The sequence below is a fragment of the Anguilla anguilla genome, chromosome 2 (assembly GCF_013347855.1).
Source record: "Anguilla anguilla isolate fAngAng1 chromosome 2, fAngAng1.pri, whole genome shotgun sequence".
NCBI lineage: Eukaryota > Metazoa > Chordata > Actinopteri > Anguilliformes > Anguillidae > Anguilla > Anguilla anguilla.
In genome coordinates this window covers 24,348,755-24,370,843 of record NC_049202.1, presented here as the reverse complement: position 1 = coordinate 24,370,843, position 22,089 = coordinate 24,348,755, and the positions used below count along the sequence as shown (strand labels likewise).

General features: G+C 44.0%; 1 protein-coding gene across 2 annotated transcripts in view; it reads right to left on the bottom strand.

The window, feature by feature from the left end:
- Nucleotides 1–22,089, bottom strand: part of LOC118220668 (pro-neuregulin-3, membrane-bound isoform-like) — a 275,492-nt gene that overhangs the window by 6,292 nt on the left and 247,111 nt on the right. For both annotated transcript variants that reach the window (XM_035404723.1, XM_035404722.1), the window contains 2 exons: nt 3,067–3,188; nt 948–1,136 (listed from right to left, as the gene is read on the bottom strand). In XM_035404723.1, the coding sequence (XP_035260614.1) occupies nt 948–1,136; nt 3,067–3,188 (311 nt within the window). The remainder of the gene's footprint in view (nt 1–947; nt 1,137–3,066; nt 3,189–22,089) is intronic.

Sequence of the window (22,089 nt, the reverse complement as noted above, 5' to 3'; positions counted from 1 at the left end):
CAACAATGCCTGAATGCAGATACAGGAGGCAGATATGGCCAGTAAACAGTAGCACTTCCTATGAGTGCATCATCTTCCGCACTTCCGCCTTACCTTTCACAGCCTTTCTGCATAGTCGTTTCATGGATTTAACGCCTACATGAACATCTGTCAGCTATTGGCTATACAGTATAGACACACATCCTACATGAATATTTATCTGGCTGCATGCCTCTCCTTGCCATCAAGCTTGTGTGTGCCTGCTGGCATCTTGTGCATGTGCTTATATGTGCATCTGCATCTCTAACACTCTGTATATACTTATTTAAAATATTTACATATATAATATTTGTATATAGTATATGTATATTTGTATTTACTGTAACTCTCTGCTGTCCATCACTGTACATATTGTAAGATATAGCATCACTTATGCTGTAGTACTTACTTTTCCTGCACTTATCTGTAAATAATACTATATTTTGCACTTCTGGTTAGATGCTAACTGCATTTCATTGGCTTTGTACCCGTACTCTGCACAATGACCATAAAGTTGAATCTAATCTAATCTAATCTAATTTGTGTGTGTGATATGCTACTCATTTTTTGCCGGTTCCTGTGACCAAGTTATGGTATGGTACCAAGTTTCTTCCCTCAGCAGAGTTCTCTGCTTATTTGCACAAGTGCAAACATTTCCAATGTGTCTACATTTCAGGGAACACTGCTGGTTTGTGTGAATCAAACGGCATATTCCACCAGTACCCCATGGGAATTTTCAGATGCGTTCTCAATGTTCTACCACATAACCTGCCAACTTAGTGAACTTCCTGTGAGATCTCTGACATCAGCAAATCTGGACCAGACATGCGATGTGGTGGCATTTACCTCACTGTCCCAGTCAAAGACTCCAGACACCTCATTCCACTCCATCTACCCCCCTTCTACGAACTTTCTACCCCATCACTCACACTGTCAAAGATGGCACTTCCTTCTCTGAGTCCTCCACCTCCTGCAAGTGTTGGTAGGCATGGCTAGAATCTCTGAATCCTCCAATTGGATTCAGCCGTCCTCTAGAGATGGGTGGGGTTCTTCGAGATGCAGTTTGATGATGGGTTACTCTGTTTCTCTGGCCAGATCTATTAGATAAGGAGCTGCTCCTGTAATCCATCCAAACAGAAAACAAATATAGGGTCAATGGTCAAACATAAACATGCATATATAGCATGAAAACTGTGTGTGCACAATAATGCAATGCATGTTCAATAATGCGTGACCCATGTGTAAATGAAAGTTTAAAGCATGTGTATATTACATTCCAGCAAGCCAAATAGCAAAAACATTTTTAGATTTTTTTGGTGTGAAAGCATTCCTGTAAATGAAACTGGTGATTTCAAGATGGGTGCTAAAAAATTAAACACTGAAAAACTGCTACAAAATTGTTATTCTCTCCCTTCTTGCAGTATTGTGAAAGGTCACCTAATGTTGTGCTAGCTGGATTTAAATGCATGTGTAATGTATAGCATAAAGCATATGCAGTTTGAACCCCTATGGAAGATGAGGAGGGAGTGATGTATTCTGGGACAGATGTCTGGCATTTGTGAGGTTGTAGAAGGTGAGAACTCAGATAGGTTGTGCGGTTTGGACAACAGTCACCCAGGAGGGTGTCTATGTCCCTGTTCAGACCTGTACTTTGCATCCAGATATATCCAGATTGTGTCAAGATTCAGTCGAGACGGATGTCAGTTCACACCTGGCATCAGAATGCGTCTCCACATGCGTCTCGAGTAACCACTTGTGATCGGATCTCACTTCCCTGCTCAATATGCAAATAAACACAAGCATCATTTCCGTTTGCAAAGACCAAATGCGTTTTTGTTTTTAACCAGCGGGAGGCAGCAATGCACTACCTGTGCCTAGTCTGCCAGACATTAAAAGAAGAAGAAGAAGTTTGCAAAGACCTTGGCGCGCGGGACTCTTCGGCCCAAATGGAAATCAGACAGCGTGTTTCGTGTGTACTCCATCCACGAGAATCCATTTTGCCTGTTGTTGTGGCTTCTTCTTGTTGTTTCATATTTTAATATGATGCCATTGACGCACGAATGAGTACATACTTCCGCTTACACAGTGGATGTCAGTTGACTAGGCGGTCCTTCAGTGTTGCCCAGGACGCATTCGTGAACACCAGGGATCAGCAACTCACGGTTCTCGAGGGCCGAGAACTGCAGGTTTTCCACCCTCCCTTTGCCTGGGAGTCAGGTGTAAAGACAGTCTGGCCAATCAGTAGCACTAATTACCCAGGAGAAAAGAAAACCAGGGCTGGATTTGGATTTGAGGGCCAGAGCTGATGATCCCTGGTGTACACACTGCTAAAAGAATGTGGCCATAAGCAACCCAAACCACCTCCGAATGTGGTCTGAGTGATCGGATCTCAATGCGTCCTCAATGCGTCTTGGGTGCATTCACACCTGTAGTTAGAGCTGTCCACTTGTGATCGGATCACCCAAGACGCATTTCAATGCCAGGTCTGAACAGGGCCTCTGTGCCTGTTATCAGATGGAGCCATTAAAAAAGAATCCTCTTTGCAATTAAAGACTTGAAAACTCATGTCACAGTATGCTACAGCAGGGAATTGGATTCATTGTCATGGTGAGGTCTACCTTGGAACAATGAGCTCCACCACAAACGGAACAGCAGGAAACAGACATGCTGGATTTGTTCTGAGCGTCATCACTTGTGTGCTTCTGTTCTTGGCATTGTAACAGAAAGGCTGATTAACATGTTAATTACTAATTACAATCACTGTTGTTCCTTTCATGGTGAAAGCATGGGTTATTATTACCGTCAGCGCTGCAACATACTGTGGCTTCGTTCAAAATCGCACTTCGGAAAATCATCTTTGACTCACATAAAGCGCACTGAATGCTGAAATGAATTTCAACAGCAGGCTCTTAGGCTGTTTTCTAATTGTAAGATAAAGTCATACAATAGCAGCATAACTGTCTTTTGTGACCCAAATATCCGTTCTTACACAAGTTTTCAATTTCCGTTGGCAACCAGAAATGCTCCAAAATACAAATGATGTCATACCTGCTTTGTTTCTTGGTAGGTAGGGCTTTTGGGTAAGTGGGAGGAGCGGGGCAATTCTGCGGGAAGCCTGAGCCACAGACAGCACCCCCACGTGGAGGGGAGGACCCAGGATCTTTGTCGTGCTTGAGATAAAAACAAACATGCCCGTTTATTTATGACCTTCAGATACTCAAAGATGAGGACATTCAATTATGTTTTCTTGTGGAAAAAATTGTTTGAATGATTTCATATCCCCGAAAAGTGGTCAGTTAAATGCATGGAGCACACAAGGATAATCCATGGATTTTCAGAACGCTGGCAGAAAACTTGTGCATTGAATTTTATATTCCTGATATTTGAATTCAGATCAGCATCATTTTAATTGCCGAGTCACTGCTGGCCTAATGTGTGACAGTACAGCTCATGCACAAGATTACATATAGGGATTCAAACAGAATTAATTTGAAATGTATGTTTTGATACTGTTTATTTCATGTAGTTCCATAACATTAGGGACAAGGACATATTTTTTTCTTGATTTGCACTCTACTCCACAATTTTAGATTTATAATCAAACAAGTGACACTTGGTTAAAGTGGTTAAAGTGCCAGCTTTCATTTTAGGGTATTTTTAGGGTATAAATTTCAGGGCATCATAGCATTCTAAATGAATGGCTTCACAGGTGTTTCTGATTAGTCAGGTGTGTTCAATTACTTCCTTATTGCATGTATAAGACAGCTTTCAGTATCTAGTTCTGATTCTAGGCTTTAGGTTGCCTTTGCCATTTTTCAACATAAGGACCGAAGATGTGCCAGTGAAAGTCAAGGAAGCAGTTATGAGGCTGAGAATAAGGGAAAGAACTGTCAGAGACATAGGTCAAAATCAACTGTTTGAAACACAATTAAGAAGAAATAGAGCACTGGTGGAACTACTGCCCAAGATCAAAAGCAGTTGTGTGTTATTACATCATTAGTTCATGCCCAAGAAATCTAGCAATAGGTCTAGAGCCAAAAAGGAGTCCAAAACAAATAATTTTATCTCAGCGGGACGATTTAAAATTATTTACTGTAACACTAAGTAAAATTAGGTCTGCATCTGAAACATATGGTGCATCTCTAAAACAAATAAACACCAGACAGACACACTTAGATACATTCTTTCATATTTTAATTTGAATAGTTTAACATTTTTGTCAATGTCTCAAACAGGGCTTGAAATTGCAACCATTTTGGTCGCATATGCTCCCGAAATTTAATCTGTGCGACTTCGAAATATAATTGAGAGCATTTGTGCGAGTGCAAATAATTGTTCTGGTGCAACCTTTTTTTCATTTTTTTTTTTCAGTCGAACGTCTCTTCCTCTGTACATTCGCTAGTTAGTACACTCATTATGTGCCTTGTGAGTTGACGGTGACCCTTCTAACCAATCGTGAGCTTGACATTCTTACCTTTAAGGCTGATTTTAAATTGGTTAATATTAACTTTCAATCACTCCCTTTTGCAGCACTCCACTGTCACGCGACACAGAGAGCTAATGCGTTTACTTATATTACCTGAAGACAAAAGTTTATGTTCAATTTATTAGCGTTATCAAAAGCTGAAAAGTTGAAGCGAACGATTACGGCATTTTTTTAAAAACATTAACATAGTGTTTTGTGTAGCGACCCGGTTGAAACAGCTAATTTCTCCGATGCAGTTTACTGGCGGTTGATTTAATTAGCGGTATTAATGTGACGAGAAGCGCTTTGTCGTTTGAATGCATAACACGCAATTCCTTGAAGAGTCAACACATTTTAGGCGTGACAGTTTAACTGTTACTTGTAAACCGTACTGTTATATTGTCATTTTTTATCAATAAAAAATCTATTGCATATATTGTTGGTGCTCCTTACATTTTGGTGGGTGCTCCTGACTTTTAGAAATTGGGAGCACCAGTGCTACCAAGTAAAAAAGTTAATTTCGAGCCCTGATATATTACTGAAGCTGCACTTCCCTGGCATATTGCTGGCACAGTAGGGTCTACGTTTACCAAATGCTACATTAGCAGAAGCGTGCCTGTTGGGCGTGCCTGTAAACAGATTGAGCCAGACCGAATTAACTTCTCACACCACCAAAATACCGCAATGGTTACGTGCCAATTTACGTTTTATTACTATACATACTATTTTTATGATTGGATTAATTAGCAATTGTATTTGATGCAACTTTAGCTATATTTCCATTACTTTTCCAAAACATTTCAAAAAATATTATTTTCCATAACTTTTCCAGGGCCTGGAAATTGCATTTTAAATTTCAATGACTTTTCCAGGTTTTTCATGACCGTACGAACCCTGGGAACTGCATTGATGATGTGACTGCTGGTGGCAGCAGCAGGGTGACTTCTAAAGTGTAGAAACATCTTACGACAGTAAAGCACAACTAAGCCTCATGGATTAGGTTGGTAACAACACTCAACGCATCTTTTGTCTTTTGTTATCTTGATATTGTAGCTTGTTGTCACACCTCCTAGTTTGACTTTACATAACATTATTCTTTGACCTAGCCTATGCTTACTGAGTGAATTGGACTTAATGTGTCCATGGCTATGAATAACTGTTGTATAACTATTACTTTATTGGACCTGTTTTTTGTTTGTTCCAATGACCTTCAGTATAGTTATTGTAAGTGTTTGCCAAATAAATGTAATGTTTGTTTTGGAACCAAGCGGCCAAAACCAGACTTCATTTTTGAAGCTCATTTCCTGGTCTTGTTGTTCCTGGTTGCTCCCTAGCGCCACAGCGGTTGGCTCCAGTATAGGTGTTTTCATATCTGGTTGCCATGTAAGTCTACAGTACAAATGCGGTCAATATGTGTATTTTATTCGTCTTATGACTGTCCATGGGTCGATTTCATGATTTATTGTGTCATTTGGGCACTGTTATAATATTTGTTGTGGACCAATGAGGTACAGTTTGCATCACTTCCTGATTACTGCGGAGGACTATACGACAGTACGGGCTACAGTCTATGGTCACTGGGGTGGGAGGTGACGCCTCTTGGCCTTGACATTGCAGCTCCAACTCATCGTCCACAGTCCACCTGTGCCAAGTCAGAAAATGCAGGCATTCCATTTCGTAGTGATTTCATTATGGCGTGTGCTATTTTCAGCTGCACAAGACGACCATAAAATAATCCTCCTCTGAAGTTTTCTCGGTAGCCAAGTCATTTTTACTATTTCCTTTTGCCTACTTAACCAAATAATTAGTTGGCAGAAAGTGTAATCAGCTAACGCTTATTTGCTATATTTGGTAGTCCAGTAGCCTATGCTAAAACAGTTCGCAACTTCGGCTACCAAGCCATTTGACTAGCTAGCTAACCCTAACCGGCAAATATTCAATCTGTCAAACGTGTTTGACGGCATGTCAGTTGTGTACATTCCGTAAATGTCTACCTGAGCTATGCTTCACGGATGTGACAAAGCTACTATAATCCCGATTTTGGGATAACCACTGATTGATTTAAATTTTCAGTTTCATGAAGCGAATTAAGAGTCTTAAGGTTTAATTGCTGGATAACATACAACACACGATGAAATCACACACACAGAATTTAACGAAATTAACCATCCTTGTAAGACTGGCATTTAGAAAGGAACATGTTTTTAGCATTTAAGAGACCGACAAGAGCATTTAAGCCAGTGGTTCTCAGAATTGGTCCTGGGGGCTCCTTGCGTATATTGGCTTTTCTCCATTGGTTTTGTGATCTACAAGAAAATAATAATAATAATTAGAAATTCAATGTACATTATTTTTGTCTTCATCCACCAGGTGGAAAACTTGCTCTACAAAGTGCGTTGTCATATTTACACGCCTGCAAATCAGTTATTAAAATACTTGGTATATTTGTTAATCACCACTGACAGTGTTCATTTTTATTCGTTTAAAAGTGACTTGCAAACAATCGGTCAGCTAGCGTCATCCAGCAAGTGAACACCACAAACGGCGATGGAGTAGCAGTTACTGGCTCATTAACTGACTGTGGTGAAAACCTACGGTGATAACTTGCTCGGTTAACAGCAGGTCTACCGGACAGTTATATGAAAATTAGCCTAGTCAAAAATCACCAGTACACATCTCTGATTGATTGGCCATCAGTGTGGTCGATGTTCTTCCCCTGTGGTTCATAATGCAAATGCGTGAGCTAACCACAGATAGCCTACCTAGCTTACTGGCAAGCTATGCTAGCTAAGCATATTCGTTTTGCTGAGAAACATAAATTGAAAATAACTGAACATAATTTTATTATTAATGTCATATATATATATAACGTGATTACAGTCACGGATGGAAATTAAACTCCGTAAACATTTGATAATATATTTTAAAACTAGGGCTGTCAATCGATTAAAATATTTAATTGTGATTAATCGCATGATTGTCCATAGTTAATCGCGATTAATCGCACATTTTTTATCTGTTCAAAATGTACCTTAAGGGGATATTTTTCAAGTGTTTAATACTCTTATCAACATGCGAGTGGATAAATGTGCTTGCTTTATGCAAATGTATGTTTATTTATTATAGGAAACCAATTAACAACCCAAAACAATGACAAATATTGTCCAGAATCTGCAGGTTTCTGAATTTAGCATAACAAAATATGCTCAAATCATAACATGGCAAACTCAAGCCCAACAGGCAACAACAGATGGGCATATTGACCTGCTAAATGTAACATTACTTAGTAATATGAGCACTCACACAATGTAGTGTGTCCAACTTTACGCTTATAAAGGTTCACTAAAACATCCTCTGTTTTTTTTAAGCATTAGCCTAACACAAAACGATGGACCTCAATGCATCGCAACAACAGACACATTGTACAACAGGTACATTGGTCAGCTACATTTTCCATTACTCAAAGATCATTCCCTGGATCCCTTGCACTTCTGAAGCAAATCACACAACGTAATTGTGTCCAACCTCACATAGGGAAAATAAAGGCTCACAAAAACATCCCCTTCTACTATGTGGGATCAAAACAGGATGATACAAATAAAACAAACAATAAATAAAGTGAGCACGAAACAGTGGAAAGTGTTGTAGTCTGTATTCCCGGTCACTTGTCTCCCCAGTACTGTCTCTGTGTCTGTGTTCCCTGAGCTGCTTCACTCCCCTGTGATTTCACTATTCGGGTGGTTCCGGGTTTTCGTGGTTTCCCCCCTTCTTTCCAGTCTCGCTTTACTTACTTCCTGCTTATTTCTAGTTTTACTAATTTCTACTAATCCCTACTAATTTATAGATTGTAAAGTACTAACCTCACTAATATACTAACATGTGAATATTACTAATGGACTAACACACACTAGTTTTGGGTTTTTGATAGTTTAGATCACTATACTAATACATTAACCAGTCTCCCCTTTTCCATGCTGCGCTGTAGCTCCGCCCCTTTGCTTTCTAGCCTGCTCTAACGCTGAGTTCTGCAATTGCCTGCACCTGTCTCTTGCTCTAACTGCACCTCTCTCTCTCTCTGCACGTGTTTTACCTGCTTCACCCAGGCCGTCTATTATCATTGTTGTCTATGTGATTCCAGTCCGCGTTTTGTCAGTCCCCTGTCATTGAATTAGTTTTCCTAATGTTCTTCACCTGGATGTTGTTTGTTACTCCTCCCTCACTCACTTAACCCCTCCTTGATTGTTACCTTCCCCAGTGTATAAATGTCAGTCTTTTCCACCAGCTCAGAGTCAGAACGTTGATCGAATTCATTGTGCCGATTGTTAGTAAGCCTTTGTCTATCGAGATTCCTGCGACACCCCTTTGCCCGACTTCGAGTTTGCCTGCCCCTTTTGATTTTGTTTGCTTCTGGTTTGACCTTCGCTTTGCCTTGACTTCTCTATTGCCTGTCCCTTTGTACCTTCGCCATTCTGATCTCCTGGTTTTTGATTTTTTGCCTGTCTTTTCACTATTCTTTTGGAAACTCGATTCGGCACCGTCCTCTCTCTGATTACCTGGCTTCGAACCTCGGACTGATTAAAGACAACGTTTTTTGGATTTCCCTGGTCTGCGTGTGGGTCCTTACTCAGAACATATCAGTACGTTCTGACCAGGATGGACCCAGCGGACCCTGCCCAGGTACAATTTGTACTTGGGCAGCAGGGAGCCATGTTGGGACGCCACCAGTCCCACTTGGAGTCGGTCTCTCACCAGCTGCAGACTCTAACCTCCTGCGTGGCGGAGCTGACATCTGCACTCCGGGCTTCCTCGCCTGGCTTCGCTCCCCAGCAACCTGCGGCTCCCGCTACACCTGACATCCCACCTGCACGTGCTCGTGAACCCCACTTTCCTCCTCCGGAGAAGTACGACGGAGAACCTGGTGGCTGTCGCCCATTCCTTACCCAGTGCCGGCTGATCTTCCAGCTACAGCTAGCTACCTTCCCCACTGAGCAGGCCCGAGTTGCCTACATAATCACGCAGCTCACCGGGCGAGCTAGGAAGTGGAGAACGGCTGCCTGGGAGGAGGGGCTTCCCTGCGTGCAGACCTCCACGCTGCTCGCAGAAGAGATGAAACGGGTCTTCGACCGCTCCAAGCACGGCCATGATGCGGCGCAAGAACTCCTGCGCATGCGCCAAGGGGGAATGACGGTGTCGGACTTCGCCATCGACTTTCATACTCTGGCTACCGCCAGTGGCTGGGAGAAGAAAGCTCAGTACGACACCTTCCTCAATGGCCTGTCTGAGCGCGTGAAGGACGAGCTGCTGACCCGGGACCTGCCCGAGGACCTCAACGATCTCATTGTCCTGGCTATCCGCGTGGATTCACGCATCCAGGAGCGCAGTCAAGGGGTCTACAACCGAGCAGTCACTGAGAGGTCCAGGACCACTGCTGCACCCCCTACCAATCCCAAACCTCCTCCAGTCATGATGTCGGACCCGGAACCTATGCAAGTCAACCGTGCTCGCCTGACCCAGGAGGAGAGGGATAGAAGGATGCACACCAGGTCATGCCTCTACTGTGGGAAACCAGGTCACTATGTCGCAGCCTGCCCGCTAAAAGACAACGCCCGCTAGTGTATCGAGGAGCACTAGTGGGCATGATTCCGACTGAATCCTCCTCAAAACACCGGACTTGCCTGCCTGTCACCATTGAGTGGGGGGGACGAACCAAAGGGACCACCGCTCTCATCGACTCCGGGGCCGAGGAGAACTTCCTGGACGCTGGGGCCGCCGAGAGATGGGGAATCCCCTTGGAGAAGGTATCATGCCCCCTAGTGGCCAACTCGCTCAATGGTCAGAAGTTGGCGAACATCACTCACACCAGCGTTCCTCTCAAGGTTCGGCTCTCCGGTAACTATCAAGAAGAGCTTCGGCTCCACATAATTGAATCTCCCCACTCACCCATCATTCTCGGGCACCCCTGGCTTGAGAAGCACAACCCCACCTTGGAATGGAACTCGCACAAGATTTTGGGCTGGAGCCCATTCTGTTTAGCATCTTGTCTGCGAGAGGCCCATTTTTCTGTTCCCGAGTCACCTCATCCCGAGAAGCCGACGGATCTGTCGGCGGTTCCTCCCAAGTACCTGGACCTAGAAGAGGTCTTCAGCAAATCCCGAGCCACCTCTCTGCCTCCTCACCGCCCCTACGACTGCGCCATTGACCTGAAGCCCGGCACCACTCCCACCAGAGGTCGATTGTTCTCTCTGTCTCGGCCGGAGACGGAAGCAATGAACAAATACCTCCAGGAGTCCGTGACTGCCGGCATCATCCGTCCTTCATCCTCACCAGCGGGGGCCGGATTCTTCTTCGTGGGGAAGAAGGATGGCTCACTCCGGCCGTGCGTCGACTACCGAGCCCTCAATGACATTACGGTCAAGAACCGTTACCCACTTCCCCTCATGGCTTCCGCCTTCGAACTCCTGCAAGGAGCCGCGGTATTCACCAAGCTGGACCTGCGCAACGCCTATCACCTGGTGCGCATTCGAGAGGGAGACGAATGGAAGACAGCCTTCAACACTCCTACCGGACACTGGGAGTATTTGGTGATGCCCTTCGGGCTCACAAACGCACCAGCTATTTTCCAGACACTGGTTAATGATGTTCTGAGGGACTGGATAAATAAGTTCGTTTTCGTATACCTGGATGATATCCTGATCTTTTCCAAAACTAAGGAGGAACATATCATCCAGGTCCGCAAGGTGCTCCAGAGACTGTTGGAGAACCGCTTATTCGTCAAGGCGGAGAAATGTGAATTTAGTTGTAACACCACTTCTTTCCTGGGATACATCATCTCCCCCGGCAGCATTCAGATGGACCCCCAGAAGATCCGGGCGGTTGTGGAATGGCCTCAGCCAGACTGTCGTCGGGAACTGCAATGTTTCCTGGGCTTCGCCAATTTCTACCGTCGTTTCATCCGTAATTACAGTTCTCTGGCAGCCCCACTCACCGCCCTCACATCCATTAAGACCCGATTCCAGTGGAACGCCCAGGCTGAAACAGCCTTCCGAGCCCTCAAGAACCACTTCACCTCTGCACCCATCCTTGTTCATCCTGACTCTGCGGCTCAGTTCATCGTAGAGGTTGATGCCTCCAACATTGGGGTGGGAGCCGTTCTCTCTCAGCGTTCACCCAGGGACAATAAGATCCATCCCTGTGCCTACTTTTCTCACCGCCTGACACCCACGGAACAGAACTACGACATTGGGAACTGTGAGCTGTTGGCGGTGAGGATGGCTTTGGGAGAATGGTGCCATTGGCTGGAGGGCTCTCAAACACCTTTTCTGGTGTGGACTGATCACAAGAACCTGGAGTACCTTCACACAGCCAAACGCCTCAACTCTCGCCAGGCCCGATGGGCACTATTCTTCTCCAGATTTGACTTTACCCTTGCTTACCGCCCCGGGTCGAAGAATACCAAGCCTGACGCCCTCTCCCGCCGGTTTGAACCACCCACCAAGGATCCTTCACCTGACACCATCCTCCCGCGGAGCTGTTTCATCAATGCCATTCACTTGGACATCGAGGAGATGGTTCGTAAGGCCCAGGAGGATGAGGCTGGTCCAAGTAATTGCCCAGCGGATCGTCTCTATGTTCCTGCCCAAGTCCGCTCTCAAGTTCTCCTTTGGGGCCACGCTTCGCAACTCTCATGCCACCCGGGGGCCACCAGAACCAGGACATTTATTCAGAGACGTTTTTGGTGGCCCTCCATGAAACAAGAGATCTTGGACTTTGTGGCTGCCTGCTTGGTCTGTGCCCAGAACAAACCCTCTCACCACCCACCCTCAGGTCTGTTACAACCCCTCCCCATCCCACACCGCCCCTGGTCTCACATAGCGTTAGATTTCATCACAGGCTTACCCCCATCCGACACTTTCACCACTATCCTCACCATAGTTGATAGGTTCTCTAAAGCTGTTCACTTCGTTCCCCTTGGTTTTAGAATATTTGGCATTATTTGGCACAGTTATGAAGTTATCACTAAATTATGAATTCTCCCACAACTGCCCACATTTTCACAAGCAACTAGATGCAAGTAGCTGTGGATTGTATGTGTGTTTTTTTACAAAAATGTTTTTGTTTGGTCGGAATATTAATAAATTTTTCAACACAGATATGAGGACATATCTGCACTATGAATTAAGTCAACAAATTTTGCTTTTGTAAGTCACACAAAAAATGTCACTACAAAAATTCTGTTCACTGTTTATAGTTACTGCTTAATGTGAAGGCCAGTTGTACTTCATATCCTGTTACAAGCCCAGGTGTCCAATACTGGTTGTTTCCTGCTATGAAATGTATCATGACTAATGACTATGTGTGTCATATTCTGAGTTCTTAAAGAGATTTTAATTCATTCAAGACTGTTGGACTTGTATGTGCACTTGTTAAAAACTGTATGCATTCAACAGTACTAGCAGAAGATAGGAATACACTATTTTCCGAGAAATTGCATGTTTAAACCCCAGCCACATTTTCTATGACGCTTATTTGATATAAGTGACACCATATCTGAGGAGTGGAGGGTCCAAGGTATTCAAAACACCCCCATATCATTGAGACAACATGTCCAGGGGAGGCAGCAGCGAATTATATATGTCATGCTATCGGAAAGCAATTGGGATTTAATTGAATGAAATGTGCCTATGTACTGCATGTTCAAACCCCAGCCACATTTTCTATGACGCTTATTTGATATAAGTGACACCATATCTGAAGAGTGGAGGGTCCAGGGTTTTCAAAACACCCCCATATCATTGAGACAACATGTCCAGGGGAGGCAGCAGAGCATGTTATCTGTTATGGTATCAGAAAGCAATTGGAACTTAATTGAATGAAATTCGCCTATGTACTGCATGTTCAAACCCCAGCCACATTTTCTATGATGCTTATTTGATATAAGTGACACCATATCTGAAGAGTGGAGGGTCCAAGGTATTCAAAACACCCCCATATCATTGAGACAACATGTCCAGGGGAGGCAGCAGTGCATTATATATGTTATGCTATCAGAAAGCAATTGGGATTTAATTGAATGAAATTCACCTATGTACTGCATGCTTATACCCCAGCCATGATATTCTGTGTGTGATGTTTTCACCTTTACAAACAAGTGTTAATACTGTCCTATTCTCCTTGCCATTCTAGTGCAATATCCAGCCACATTTTCATATTTATTTGTTTTAAGTTGCATAGTTGATGTTACAAGGTAGCACAGAATGTTGAAGTAATACATTTTTAAGTTGTTTTAATATTGTACAAATAGAAAACAAATAGTTAATATTTTAGGACAACTGCAGTCCAATTTTTCCTTAATTAATTTCATTTTGCTGATCGTAACAGTGGTTTTATCGTCGGACTTTTATTTTGAAATTTTCAGACCCGCGCGAAAGTCCTTACTGTCGCTAGCTTCACACTACTATTTCCGACTTGTAATTCCGAGTTCTACGACCGTTCAGTCACTTTTTTCACAAGTCGGACCTCGTTTTTTACTATTTCCGAGTTGTCTTGAATGCAGAATAAGGGTCGGGCAAACGTTCATCATAACAGAATGTGCATTAACGTGCATTTAAAAAATTAGTGGCGTTAAAACTAATTTGCGTTAACCCGTTATTATCGCGTTAACTTTGACAGCCCTATTTAAAACATAAGGGCAGACAGTCAGCTAGCCTCGAGATCGTTGTGCATTCGTTCGTTCAGGTTGATGAGCTTTTCCGCACTGGACTGTAAATCACACTAAAAACCACAGAACCGCTTAACTCTATGGTTTTGGCTCCAAATCGACAACATGGCCGCGCCCGCCATTGAGCTTCGAAACGTGTTTTAGAGACCCACGGAGAGTCAATGGGTGACGTCACAGTAGCTTTGTCCATATTTTTTACAGTCTCTGTTTGGAACCAGTTGTACCTTTATGCCACCACTGCACCCCCACACGAAAAAACTGCAGATCAATCATGTGGACTCCACAGATGCACTCCAGTGACTGCCCTGCTCTCTACATCCCTTACTCCACTACTGGACAGAGCCAGTAGTGCTGATTGGAAAAGGGGTGCATCTCTCACAGTACCCAGCTAGTAGCCTGGACTATGTATTGTTCAGAGCTAATACAGGAGTAACCAGAATAACCCTGGGTGACCTAAATCCACTCTACCTCGGGGAAAACAACTGTGTTAATTGTGCCATATCCGTCATAGCCGGATAATGACTGGATTATGAACTGATTTATATGCAATAGGGTCTAATCTGTGCTCATGGCCACAGAAGAGCCACTCACTGACTGAGCCATGTAGTGCTTTTACTGACTGAGCCATTGAACACATTTAATCACTGAGACAATTAGTGCCTTTCATGACTATCATGAGGGTCCTTTATCCAGGCTTAAAGTGTCCCCTCATCCTCCCTGATCCCCATTCTTCTCTTCTACTTTCCCCTTGTTTATCTACCCTATATTCCCCCAAAAAACCCCTTTCTCTACCTTCCCTACCACATGTCACAAAGTATTACCTATTGCTGGAGCGCAACGGCCCAACCATAGCACTTACCTTACATTACATTACATTTATTTGGCAGACGCTTTTATCCAAAGCGACGTACAAAAAGTGCATTTTCATGGTCATAGACAACTGCTAAGCACAGGTTCAGTAAGGTACAATACTTATTTTGTACAGCTATTTCTAGCCAAGAACACAGTTTAGTTCACACAGTGAACACTATTCAGACCTAACCTCTGCAAAGCCAACTAGGCAGAAGAATAAGCTACAGTATTAGGACAAATACAGATTACCAAAAAGTGCTGGGATGGGGCAACATGTAACAAGTGTCATGAAAAAAAAGGGGGGGGGAGAGATTTATAGGGAAATATACAGCGTGGTGGTGGTTAGTCTAGGTATAGTCTGAAGAGATGAGTCTTCAGGCCACGGCGAAAGATGGGTACTGAGGGGGAGGTTCGGAGAGGGACGGGGAGTTCGTTCCACTACTGGGGAGCTAGGGTGGAGAAGCTCTGTGATCCCTTTGGGCGGGTGGGAGGGGTTACAATGCGCCCTGCTGCCGCAGAGCGGAGTGGTCGAGCAGGCACATAGAATCGAGTCATGTCCTGCAAGTAGATGGGGGCTGTCCTGTTGGCAGCAGTGTAGGCAAGGGTCAGGGCTTTGAACCGAATCCTGGCAGCGACCGGTAGCCAGTGGAGTGATCGCAGCAGAGGAGTAACATGGGAGAATTTGGGAAGGTTGTAGATGAGTCGCTGTATGATCTGTAGTGGCTGTATGGCACAGGCTGGCAGGCTTGCAAGGAAAGAGTTGCAGTAATCAAGGCGAGAGGTCACCATAGCCTGTTGCCTTGATGTGCTCCTTGAGGTCCAGTTGGTCATCCAGGACCACCCCCAAGCTCTTGGCAGAGTGAGAGGCAGTCACTGTGGTGCCATCAATCATGATTGAGAGCTCACGAAGAACTGCTTGTTCAAGGGTTTTGGACAGAAAGGGTAGAAGCGATACAGGTCGATAATTCATTACATCGGAGGGGTCTGAGGTGGATTTTTTGAGAAGTGGGGTAACACGAGCCATCTTGAAATCAGAGGGAACATGACCAGAGGAAAGAGAGGAATTAACAATGGAGGACAGATAGGGAAGGAACTCGCTGGAAATGGACTGGAGAACTGTAGATGGGATGGGGTCAAGTGGACAGGTGGTTGCACGATGAGAGGTGATGGGTTGTAGTACATCTGAATCCTCCAGCATCTCAAAGGAGGTCAGTGTGGCTGTGGGTTTGTCCCGGGGGGCTAGGGGGCTCACTGGATGGGTGAAGGAGTTCCGGATTGTAGCCACCTTTCCTTCAAAGGCAGCCAGAAAGTCATCTGCGAAGAGGGAAGAGGGAGGTGGGGGTGGAGGATGAATGAGGAGGGAAGAGAAGGTGGAGAATAGTTTGCGTGGATTTGAGACACATGCACTGATCTTAGATTGGAAAAAGGAGGCTTTAGCTGATGTGAGGGCAGATGTGAAAATCGCCAGCAGGGTATGATATGCGGTCAGGTCATCAGAGGATCGGGATTTCCTCCACTTCCTCTCTGCAGCCCGCAGTGATGTTCTGCTGGAGCGTAGTGACTCAGTCAGCCATGGGCAGGGGGGTGAGGAGCCAAGAGGACAAAGTGAGTCGAGGGACTGGGAGAGGCAGGAGTTGAAGGTGGAGGTAGCAAGATCAACTGGCAGGTTAGAGAAAGACGCAGGAGGGGGAAGTGTAGACAGAGCAGTGGAGATGAGGGAGGATTGTGACAGAGTAGAGAGATTTCTCCTGAAAGTTACTGTGGGTGAGCTGTTGGATGAATTGAGGGGGAGTAAATAGGAGAGGGAGAAAGAAAGAAAGAAGTGGTCTGAGACATGGAGGGGAGTCACTGTAAGTTGGGGAATGGAGCAGCTTCTGGTGAATACAAGGTCTAGTTGGTTACCAGCCTTGTGTGTGGGGGGGGGGAAGAGGACAGGGATAGGGCGAAAGACTGGAGGAGTGAGGCAACCCTGGACAGTTGGGAGGTCTCTGGTGGGAGGTTGAAATCTCCCAGTAGAATAGCAGGAGTGCCATCCTCAGGGAAGGAGCTCAGGAGAGTGTCCAGCTCGTCCAGGAAAGAGCCGAGTGGGCCTGGAGGATGGTACAGAACAATAATGTGAAATTTTGAGGGATGAGTTACAGTAATTGCATGAAATTCAAAGGAGCAGGAAGTAGGGTTAGGACTGGGGAGGACACAGAACTTCCAGGACAAGGAAATGAGCAAACCGGTACCCCCGTCTCGGCCAGAGGCCCTGAGGGTGCGCGAGAAGGAGTATCCCGCAAACAGTGCAGCTGGTGTGGCGGTGTTGTCGGGAGTGATCCAAGTTTCTGTGAGAGCCAGGAAGTCAAGAGACTTTGTCTTGGCAAAGGCAGTAATGAAGTCAGCTTTCTGGACAGCTGACTGGCAGTTCCATAGTCCACCTGTGACAGTGAATTCCTGAGGTGTGGATAAGGGTGGGTAGATCAGGTTAGATAAGTGAATAGACCATTTGGGGCGAGGCAGCGCGCACAAGGGAATTGGGTTTATAAACATGATGAACTGACGACGAGGCTGCCTATGGCAGCCTCCACTGGAGCTATAAATACCGAGTGGCAATTATGCACTTGCATTACCTTCCGGCCACTTCTCATTAATTGCTACTTGGGATGTTGGTGATTTACGAATCCAGGCCTTCTCTTTGTTTGTACTCATTGTAAGTCACTCTGGATAAGAGTGTCAGCCAAACACCCAAAATGTTAAACGTACATGTAAAGCTGAATTTGGGGGTATGTTTGCCCTGTGGGTCTCCTTGGGGGCTCAGAGTTGATGTGTGACTAGAAAAAGCAAATTGCTGGTTGACTCGCTCAATTCTTTGCTGCAAATGTAGAATGCGGGGCTTAGCCTGCTCCCTCGATTCAATTCACATTCACCTCTCAGTAGAGCTATTTTTTTTAGCTGTATTCAATTTATACTTGACTTATTTCTAACTGTATTACTGCCATACCATTTGAAGTTGTGCAAGAGAGAGTTTGTCATTTGGGTCTGCAGCCTGAATCCCTTCCAGAAGCATGTGACTAATCCAGTCTGAATGTATCAAGCCATCCTAAGGGAGGACCAGTCCACCACTTTCTCTCCATTAAAAAACCCCAAATCCAAGTCAAAACATTTCAGTATGCTGGGATTTGAGCAGCTCTCTGTCTTACAGCTGAAGATGGATTACCTATGAATGCTGCTAATAAACCCACAAGGATGGAAAAGAAAGAAACAAATTTGACCTTCAGAGATCTGGCATGAATCTGTGAAATCAGGACACAACCTAACCAAAAGAAATCGTTGTAACCCAGCTCTCATTGCAGAAACTCTGGGACCTGATCACAGAAACATTCTCAAAGTTTCAAGTTTTTCTAAAAGGAGTTTTGCCAGCAGGAAATACATGATTGACTCTAGTCTCAGTGAGAGACTTAATTTCTGTTTATTTCTGTTCTAGTTCTCTCTAAGTTATTACAAAAGGTCATGGGAAAGCACCTGATGAATTACCCAGGGATGAATAATTACTTGCATACACTACAATTTGGATTCCAGCTGAAATTTTTAACAGAAAGTGCAAATTGCTACTCTTTGGAAAAAAATTTAATCCTATATTGACAAAGGAAATTTAGGGTCGTCTTCCTGGATCTTAAGAAAACATTCGACAGTAAACCGCAGCATTCTTATTTCCAAATTTTCCAAATAGGGTAAAATAGATTAATGCTCTTCAGTTTATGCATAAACGATTGTTCTGAATCATATCAAGGGGCAAATCTCCAGATGTACGTGGACAATGCTGTGATATATGCCTATGAAAAGACAACTACCTCAGTCTCAGCATAATTGTCAGAATATTTGGAAGCAATAGCTACTAGGTTTAAGAATTAGTTTCACGCTGAATTTAAAAAAAGGTGTCCAAAAAAGTATGCTTTTCTTTTCCGGAAAACGGTCCACATCAACCGAACTACCTGTCAAGATCAACAGTTAGTCAATCAATAAAGTTTCTGAGGTCAAATATCTACGTATAATGCTGGATCCTCATTTAAAAATTGATAAGCATGTGAAAAATATTGGAAGAACAGTTCAGAGACTAATACCTGATGCAGTCAACACCTACAAGCACTCATTGATACTTCTGCATCTCAGTTACTGTGTTATTTCATGATTGCAAGCAAGTTTCTTGGTGATTAATCCCCTAGAGAAGCTATACAATCATGCACTAAAAACAGTGGACAAAAGGCGGATAAGATCTCACCACTGTCACATCCTGAGAAATTTGAAAATTTTGACAGTTTTATTGAATTTTCTAATGTCAGTTTCATTTACAAGTGCTTTAATGGCCAGACTCCTCAGGAGACATGCAAAATGGTGAGACCATTACGGGCTTTTGGTTTGGCCACTAGGGGTGCTACAGTGGGGAATTGCAAGGTCTCATACAGGAAAACCTCCTGTGGCCAGACGGCCTTTTCAATAATAGATAGATAGTTTATTTTTGTCCTGAAGGAGGAAATTCTTTTTCACAGGTGCTTACATAACACAACAGGTAAGACATACAGAAATATATGGAATTATACAAAATACAGGATTTAAGGAACACTTACTTAAAGGGGGTCACACAACAGAGACAAAGGCGTGGCTTAACATTCTACACACCCCAGACTGGGTTTCTTGTCACTTAAGCAGAGGTTGCTTATTCAGAGCTTGTATGGCTGTGGGAACAAAGCTCTTGCTAAACTGGGTCTTTCTACTAGGGATGAGCGAGTACACTATTATCTGTATCTGCATCTGTTCAACCAACTAAATTATCTGTATCCGTATCCATACTCGGAATGGGCGGGGCCTCACCGGAAGTTGGTATTTCACCCTCTTAGCGCAAAGCCCCTAGTGATCGGCACGCCAGCGTGCCAAGATTACTGAACTCAGACATTTAGTGCTACTGCAACCAAAGTATGAGTTAAAACAGAAATGCTTTGTTTTAGTTTCATTAGTAGACGATACATGACAAGTATGCCGAATACGGAGTTTCGCAGCACCACCATTGTCGCTCTGGTCGTTCATTTAACACGCACCCCCTCCCTGCAGTCTCATCTGCAACTACACCCCCCACCCATGACATATTGGACAATATTGTCTATCTGGGCATTCATAAAAATATTCTTTCACCACTCAAAAATCGTATTCCGTCAAAGCAACAAGATAAACCCGACAATAGCCCTAAGATATGTCAATACAGCAGTGAAAACGCTGCTCACTGAATAACGAAATAAATGAGACAAAGTTTAAAAAAATGATACCATGTCATTCTACAGTCAATATCTGGACTAAATATTGAAAAAATACACATTGGTTTTATGCGTAGAGATGTCCCTTTTGAGACTGAGTGGTCATATATTGTCTTGGACAATCCGTTTGTGAAATATACGCACATTTGTGATGCCTGGGTACCTTCCAAAATAGCTGTGCGTAATACCACATGTTGTTTACGGCGCTGTCGCCCTTTTTAGTACAATCTGGCTTGATTGACAATTAATTTATTCAGTAGGTGAGAGTATAAGATTTCTAACGAAACATGTTTGATTTTGCTTTTGGAATAGCGTTTTATAGGTCAGCGTAACCGAAAATTTTCTTATCATCGCATTCACTTACGGATTCACTCTGTGGTAGCAGTAAAAGACGCTGTTATTGTTACTCCGGTTTTATTACTTTTTTTAAACGAACTGATGGTGTGAAGACAGTAGTAGACAGAGAGTGCGCCAGGTTACAGTTGGCTTACCACGATGTACTGTATGTCTTGTGATTTCAGGTGAGCGACGACGTCTAAATGTGCACAGAAGTGATTGCATTAGTACAGTGGATGTATAAGAATGCTAGGATGTCAATGATGCTAGTAGAGTGTGTGTGTATGAGATCGCTAAAGGAAATACAAGTACATGCTTATATCCTGTAGTCGCTAGTTAACTGGCTAGTTAGCCCCACTGTAGCAGCTAGTTAACTGGCTAGTTAGCTCCACTGTAGCAAGGTAGAAGCTAGAAGAAATGTCCATTTGTAATCAGTAATATGTGCTGTCCCTGTAGACAGAGTGGCTGTGACAATGGTAAGATTGTGTTGTGTGGCGCAGCAGCAGTGAACTTTCTATAGGCTCTGTGTAGAGGAGGAGCTCTGTGTGTGGCTGGCACTGGACACAGCTACCCAATGAGGATTTTCCTTCATCACGAGTACGGATATTGACACATTTTACTTGGATGGTACTCGTGCTCATAAAAAGTACATTATCTGTACCGGATACACGTTTCATCCGAGTATTTGGCACAACCCTACTTTCTACACATGCGTAGTCTATACCTACGGCCAGAAGGAAGGGGGGTGAAGTGCTGGTGGAGTGGGTGGTCTGGCTCATGTGTGATTGTGAGTGCTTTGCGGATCAGGGCTGAGGTGACGCAATTGGGTAAGTTGGGGGTGGGAATACCAATGAGGTTGCTGGCTAAATTAGTTATCTTTAAGAGTTTGTTCTTATTAGTGACTGTAAAGCATGTGGAAAAAACAGATGGCACCATACAGAAGAACTAGCTCAATAATGCTACGGTACAGGAGGAGAAGGAGATGGGGTTGGACAGACAGATGTCTTAGTTTACGGATGGCTGTAAGTCTCTGTTGACAGCGTTTGTAAATGTCCATGGTATGTTGGTTGAAGCTGAGGTTATTGTCCAGTGTAATGCCAAGGTATCTGAAAGACTCCACCACCTCTACCTTCTCTCCTTTGATGGTGAGACTGGGGGATGGGCCAGTGTTTTGGGGGGGCTAATGAGCAGTTCTTTAGTTTTTGAGATGTTGAGGTAGAGAAAGTTATTGTCGCACCATGAGCACAACTGGGATATGGAATGTTGATAGGCAGAGAGAGAGTCATTGTTACTGTTATTGAGCAGTGTGAGGATGGCCGTGTCATCTGCATATTTGAAGTAGGGGGTAGTGGTGAGTGGACTTTGACAGTCGTTTGTATGATGGGATTAAATGCCTGGAACTCCCTACCAGC